This window comes from Aphanomyces astaci, assembly GCF_000520075.1.
Source record: "Aphanomyces astaci strain APO3 unplaced genomic scaffold supercont1.18, whole genome shotgun sequence".
NCBI lineage: Eukaryota > Oomycota > Saprolegniomycetes > Saprolegniales > Verrucalvaceae > Aphanomyces > Aphanomyces astaci.
This window is the reverse complement of record NW_009798281.1, coordinates 286,910-293,729: the sequence shown is the minus strand read 5'-3', so window position 1 is coordinate 293,729 and position 6,820 is coordinate 286,910. Positions and strand designations below refer to the sequence as shown.

The following is a 6,820-nucleotide window of genomic DNA, read 5'->3' as shown; positions in this document are numbered from 1 at the left end:
GAAGAGAGTTGCACTCAGAATTGAAAATAAAATACTTGAAGTATAAGCCGGATAGAAGATAAAACAACCCTAAGGGCCACTCTGGCTGCCACAAAAAATGTAAGAAAACACCTCTATTTGCAATTTTGACAATTTTTCAAATGAGATGTTTTGTGTGTTTGGCTATTGTGCTTTCGAGTGAAATTTCGTGTTGTGGCGTGGTTTCTCGTTGGAATTTAAATCGATTTGATTGGCTACTTCAGATGAGCTCAAAATTATTAGCCAATCGTGGTAAAGCAGTTCAACCGCTTCACTATACAAATGCCACCACTCAATGCTATACCGGTTTATTGTGGATATGTGATCATCGAGTGAGAAGCACTTGTACCCAATGTATTGTGAAAGCTTGGCCATCGACAGGACCAAGTACTCTTTCCGTCCGGGAGACTACATGGCATTTACAATAGTGTTTTATGCTACATGAGGCTAAATCGTTTTACTTATGTACTGTGCTTCACAGTCAATCTGAGCAGCTACATCCCCAAGAGTCCCAATTGTTTGTGTCACTGTATTTCCAGTACGAATTTGGCAATGATTCCACAGTATTTTCACAATATGTCTTTGGTATTGATAATATTTCTTGTATTGATCAATACAGGCAATATATGGGTTATTGTGGACTGATAATAATATCTACTTCGAAGTATATTGTACTACGTAGTACTACCTAGTAACTTAGTATTGGATTGTACTACCTAGTAACTTAGTATTGGATTGTTCATATATTAATAGTATATTAATTGTACGTATTGCAATATTTTATAATATATATATATTATTGATAATCCCTGCCTCCGGGTAACCTTAATGTGAGTGAATAACGTTATTCGAGCGAACGTCGACAAGCAGTGCTGCGCGTGAGGGCGGAATTCTCTTGTCAATATTCATCTCTTGTCGGAATGCAGCATACTTAGCGTTACACATTCGGGTTGGTGTATAATGGAGTTGGTGTATAATTGATTGGTCTAGACAAGGATGCCGAATTTGGTGGTCCGCGTGGACACCAGGTCCCGTTGAATGTCGTCCAGCTCAAATGCTTCCCACATTGTACTAAGGCGGAACATCTTTTGTTCCTTGGTGTTGGCATGTCCGTCTGCGATGATCACTTCATCGAGGGCTTGCTCGACGGTGGCTACGGACGTCCGCGGGTCGGTGCATTTTTCGGCGCCGTCCAAGTACGACAGCGCCATGGCGGTGGTGGATTCATGCTCCGTGGTGGTTTCCGACGTCGACCGTAGCAAGAACGCGGCTTTGTCTTGCTTGAGGCTGCGATACTGTAACTGCACGAGACTCGTGTCGTTGGTAGCGACAGTGCTCGACGAGTGATCGGACCGGCAGGTGAGGAACACGGGGTCGGCTGAATATTCGTCCATGGACACGGCATCGGCTATTCTGTGTGTGGTGCGGCGGTGGACTTCGTAGTCGTTCATGTCTTGGACGGAATCTGTGGTTGAGCAGTCGGACGTGGCTTCGGGTTTGGTTTTCGACTTATTGGCAGCTTGGGACTTGGAGGAGGGCGAGATGTGATGAGCTGTCCGCGAAGCATGTGGTGTGGGAGGGAGGTGGGTGGACTGGCGGGAGATGTATTGAGCGCCGCGGTTGAAGAACGGCCACACGAGGTTCATGGTGCCGATGCCGCACGTGACGCATTTGGGGGCCGTCGAGAACGTGCGCGCGATGACAATCTCCACGAACGTCTGGAGGTCCTTGGTCCGCTGCCGCACAAGTTTGTTCGTACGGAAGAACGCCTTGGGGGGGAACGGAAACGCACCGACCGCGCGCGTCATGCTCTGGCACCCTGGACATGTCGGCGATCGCTGCAGGAACTGGAGGATCTGTTTGCGGAGTTCGAGGAACTGAGAGTACCGTCGGTTGACTGACCATTCGGCGCTGCCACCCCCGTGTGGGGTCTCGTCGACTTTGACGCAGATGCAATACAATGTGTGGGACGGTCGCTTGAGTGCCGCGGGAATGAACACGACGATGCCGTCGGATGATGTGTTGTCGGCACCACTGGTGATCACGCCAGACCGGGACAAATTGGACCTGTCGACAGGGGCCATGGTGGACGAGGAGATATGGGGCATAAATAGTAATAGTGGGTGGGGCAGCTGGAACTGCGGCGCAAGGACCGCGGCACGACAGCTTCCCTTGGTGGAAGTTGGAGTGAGATGGAGTAATTGTGTTACGACACTTTTGGGACCATGTCACTGTATCCACATGCTATAGACCATCAGAAAGGCCACTGATTGGCCTGCAAAAAACGTATTTAACGTATTAGGAGATAGGTATTTTTTACTTCGAAGTAAGATTATAACGTTAATACGTTAGCGTGATTTTCCAATGGGAATTTTCCAATGGAATGATATAATAATTCTATTGGAATATTCAAGTGGCCGCGAGTCTTTGCAAATCACATTAGCCAACTCCACTCCTTGGAACACGCTCTATTGCGCCAGGGTCATTTGAGTGCTGCACGCATTATCGTCGAGTGTGGGAGTAGTGAAAACCTTCTTTATGAGAACTACATCAATTCGATGGGATGGCTTCGCTTGTTGTTTTGACATCGAATGGTGAGTGTGTAAAGGTTTGTCCAGTCAAAAATCTGACCTAAGATGTTTTGGCTGAAATTTCCAGTGGGTGCACCGAAATGTCTCACTGAATCATTTCATTGGAATCTTCCCATTCTCAAAATCACTACGAAGTACAGCTGTACTTACTACTGATTGACACTCCTCACAGTGTAATTAGAATAACGTTAGGAACATCGCACGGCAACTGGAAATACTGTAACATTAAGCATGATTACATTTGATACTGCTGGCTCGAATTCACAGTCAATGCTGGTTGTACAGTACGAAGATACGAACGCACGTCCTTATCGCAGCACCCGTTGGAAAGCAACCATCTTGATTTTATGTTGAAATGGAATTTCAGGTACTATTATTGGAACCTGATCACATCTGAACCATGTTTGAAAAATATATCTCGCGCTATCAGTAAATGACAAAACGTATAGAACACGTTTCACTGTACTGTAGGTTGTGCAATGTGACTTTGTGTTAACTGCGTTGCGAAAGTCCACGAGAACCCTTACATTATATATGAACGACATGGCTCGGTATGTACACCTAAGACATGACTGCATGATTGTTCGGGCATGGTACATGCATATTAATTAGTACATACTAGCCCCTATTTTGCCTGTACTGTAAATGTCTCAGAGCTATGTCCATACCGTAGGTGATATTTTTATACTACTGACAGTGAATCGACAGGTGCTCAGGTGGTGTGACGTACGTATTACATACTCGTACAATGTACATTTTAACTTGGGTATTATATTTAAAGTAAAGTACATTTCGTACAACTCCGTACAATGCTGACCAGTTTCATCATACGACAAATCCAGCGCTTTGAAGTACATAGTACTGCATTTGTTCAAAAATTCAGCCTGACGCCAGTCAGCTGTCCTATCTCGCACATTTATTCACAGGTTTACTGCACTGAGGTAATTACAAACTCAAGGAAATGTTGGTGGGACATACCATCACTGAAACTGTGACTGATTCGAGGAAGCGGCAGTCCCTTTGGCAAGAAGGGAAGTTGATGTCATAGAGCATGCATAGTACGAATCGAATAGTTCATACAAATGTCAAGTTCAATGCAAATCAAAGTATCGAAGTCAACACGTTTCACTTGGAAATCAGCAATGTAGCACAGAATCGATCCCAAGAAGACCTGCGTACTGTAGTGTGCCCGGTGCCGTCGTGCAAAACCACGTGGATCACTTTATCCAATAAGAGGTCTACGCACTACGGCACCACTGTTGAGAATATCGGCCCCCTCATACACGAGGCAAATCACCACTACCAAAGGTTGTAGTGGTCATACCGAAGAAGAACAACAAGGGCTAGTAGAGCCATACTAGCGGTTCCATAACATGTGGTTCTAGTGTCGGCCCTCCGAGAATGTCTTAAAAATGATAATCCAAACTCAATTAACCATTTTACCTCCGGACGGAAATAGACCTAAGGGCTCCTCTGGATACCACCTCATAAAAATATGCTATAATTCGAAATGGAATAAAAACATTTTCGTACCAAATTTCAATAAAAATATCCGATCAAAATATTGTCGCTTGTCTGGATGGCAGTTTCACACCATCATATCAGACGAATTTCAAAACCACTCCCAACGATGAAGCAGGTGGCCTGCTTGCTGATCCTCCGACGTCGAGCTCAGCGTCGACGACAGCTTGCCATGCTCGCGTACATGGCGTACCACTACGCAGCATACCTACTCAAGAGCCCCAAACGAGTCTCTGCCCTGACCGGAGCTATGTGGGTCGAAGAAATGCTCGTCGGAAACGCGGACGCATTCATCGAGATGTTTCGAATGCCGCGGCCATCGTTCATCGCGCTACTTGAAGAACTCATGCGAAACGGAGATCTCAAAGCCACCCGTGCTGTGACCTGCCAAGAACAGCTTTGCTTGTTTCTCTACTTCGTCGGACACAAGCCGTCAAGCACCAACATGCAACAGCGATTTCAGCACTCTGGTGAAACCATTTCAAGACATCTCCGTCGGGTTGTTGCGTCTTTGCTGGCCATTGCCCCACGTCACATTTTCCTCCCACCAAGCATCGGACCAACACCAGTTGAAATCGCTACCAACAGTAAGTTGTCTCCATACTTCGACGACTGTCGAATGGCGATCGATGGGACACATGTTCCGGTGTGGGTCAAGGCAGGCGAATCCGCTCCATACCACGGAAGAAAAGGAGTGACAATGAACGTGCTTGCTGCATGCGACTTCGACATGCACTTTACCTATGTCCTTGCCGGATGGGAAGGTTCAGCTGGTGACGGAAGGGTGTACACCGATGCACTCTTACGAGGGCTAGTACTGTCGCCAACGAAGTTTGATATTCTCGACGCTGGATTTGCGCTGACCAAGAAATGCCTCACGCCGTATCGATCAACACGGTACCACTTGAAGGAGTACGGACAAGGAAGATTGAAGCCCCAAACCAAGGAAGAACTTTTTAACCTACGCCACGCCCAACTCCGCAACTGCATCGAACGGATTTTTGGCATCCTGAAGATGCGATTTCCCGTTTTGAGCTGTGGTGTCCGCTACGACTACTCGTTTCAAGTCAGTTTGGTGATGGCGTTGTGTGTCGTGCACAACTTCATTCGTCGATGGGGTGTGCGACAGGATCGCTTTGAACAAGATGCTGACATCCTGCGGCGTCAACAACAGCAGGAAGCGGTGTCAGACCAAAACGATCCCGCAGATCATGTTGAAGACGCCGACAGTGATGAAGCAAAATTGTGGCGAGACTCAATTGCTGGTACAATGTGGGTGAATTACCAGAACCTTCTCAATGAGCGACGCCGGCGACGAAGCTGAATTGAAAATGCATTACCATAGACGTCATTAAACTAATCAATCTGAGATATTTGGCGTCGAATCCAAGCTTCACGCACAGGGCCATTCATGTGGAGGAACATAAGCGCTTTTGTCTCATTCTCCATGACTTCGAATGCCTTGACCAACTCATCAACGCTGAGCATGTCTTCAAAGTCCGCCTGAAGCACTTCAATTGCTCTTGCACAATGCGGTACGTTGGATGCTTGTACCGGTGGGCCGAGTGCACGTGCGAGTAGTTCCATCTCCTTGGCGTTTTGGTCGGCAATAGCACGAAAGTCTTGAGATAACTGCGATGCCATTGTTGAACGACGGCGCTTTGACGGCACAGAATCTTCGTCATTGGCACTAATGCGACTTCGCGTGGCATTTTCGAGTGAATCATCCCTTGCACCATCCCTTGCGTCGTCCCTTGAGTCGTCCCTTTGGCGTTGTGAAGCGTCTTCATCACTTGGGCTTCGACGCCATCCTTCGGGCGCGTATTGCAGCTCGCTGTCGCCACCAGTCGACAACTCATGTTCTGAGCGTGCGTCGTCGTCGTCATCCAGAAAAGCTTGCGGTTCTTCGGCTGTGGATGCGAGAACATTCCGTCCTCGAGCAAGCGTTGATCCGAAGAGTCTTTCGCAGAGGTAAAACTGGGGAAATCGCTTGTTCTTCCAGCTGCCCCAAGACTTTGGTTTGCCTTGCATGAACTCTTCCCATGTTGTTGATTGACACTCAACGCGGCAGGTATCGGCTTCCCACCCCATTCCGCTCGAATCGACAATCTTGGACAAGACGGCAAATGCTCCCTTGATCACGTCATGTCTTGACTTCAGCTGCGACGTTGTGAGTGAGAGCTGGTGCTGTGTGTTGAGCGTCTTGAGGGCTGCAGACCACGCTTCTTTCTTGTAGCCACTTCTCGCTCGCTTCCCCAGGACTGAACACTGGTATTCAAGCTCCTTCAACCAGGTGAGGTCGAGCTCGTCGTTCCAAATGCCCATTCTTGCTCTGGAGGCCAATTTCAGAAAGGGCGGGGATGTACCGTCTGCACATCAAGAATATGGTCAAAATAGGTCCATTTTTTTGTGCCATAAAAGGGTGATTTTATTGAACTTTTTTTTCAATATCTGGATGGTACATTTGGCATCCAGACGTTTGCATTGTTGAAGATTGACTATTATGCAATATTCCTGAAAAAATGGAACAAATGGGTCATTTTATGCCATAATTCGTGGCATCCAGACGAGCCCTAACATTTCAAAATTGTTGAACGACAGAAATAGACCTAACATTTCAAAGACCCCAGAAATTTAATAAATCAATATCCATAAGCATAATCAAAGCTATATAATTAAATAAACAAACA

At 46.9% G+C, this 6,820-nt stretch overlaps 3 protein-coding genes across 3 annotated transcripts; 1 reads left to right on the top strand and 2 right to left on the bottom strand.

Moving 5' to 3' along the window:
• Positions 1–786: 786 nt before the first annotated feature.
• Positions 787–2,229, bottom strand: H257_08243 (hypothetical protein). Its single transcript, XM_009834061.1, has one exon. It carries the CDS (start codon positions 2,124–2,126, stop codon positions 1,005–1,007), a length of 1,122 nt encoding a protein of 373 aa, XP_009832363.1. The 5' UTR covers positions 2,127–2,229; the 3' UTR covers positions 787–1,004.
• A 2,010-nt stretch (positions 2,230–4,239) lies between these two features.
• H257_08242 (hypothetical protein) lies at positions 4,240–5,454 on the top strand (the record flags this gene model as incomplete). Its single annotated transcript, XM_009834060.1, has 1 exon — positions 4,240–5,454. One exon carries the CDS (start codon positions 4,240–4,242, stop codon positions 5,452–5,454), a length of 1,215 nt encoding a protein of 404 aa, XP_009832362.1.
• Positions 5,455–5,486: 32 nt separating this feature from the next.
• On the bottom strand, positions 5,487–6,455 carry H257_08241 (hypothetical protein; the record flags this gene model as incomplete). Its single annotated transcript, XM_009834059.1, has 1 exon — positions 5,487–6,455. One exon carries the CDS (start codon positions 6,453–6,455, stop codon positions 5,487–5,489), a length of 969 nt encoding a protein of 322 aa, XP_009832361.1.
• Between the last annotated feature and the right edge of the window lie 365 nt (positions 6,456–6,820).

Bases quoted from the DNA above. Each gene is read 5' to 3' on its own strand.
- H257_08243 (XM_009834061.1), bottom strand. From the start codon at position 2,126: ATGCCCCATATCTCCTCGTCCACCATGGCCCCTGTCGACAGGTCCAAT.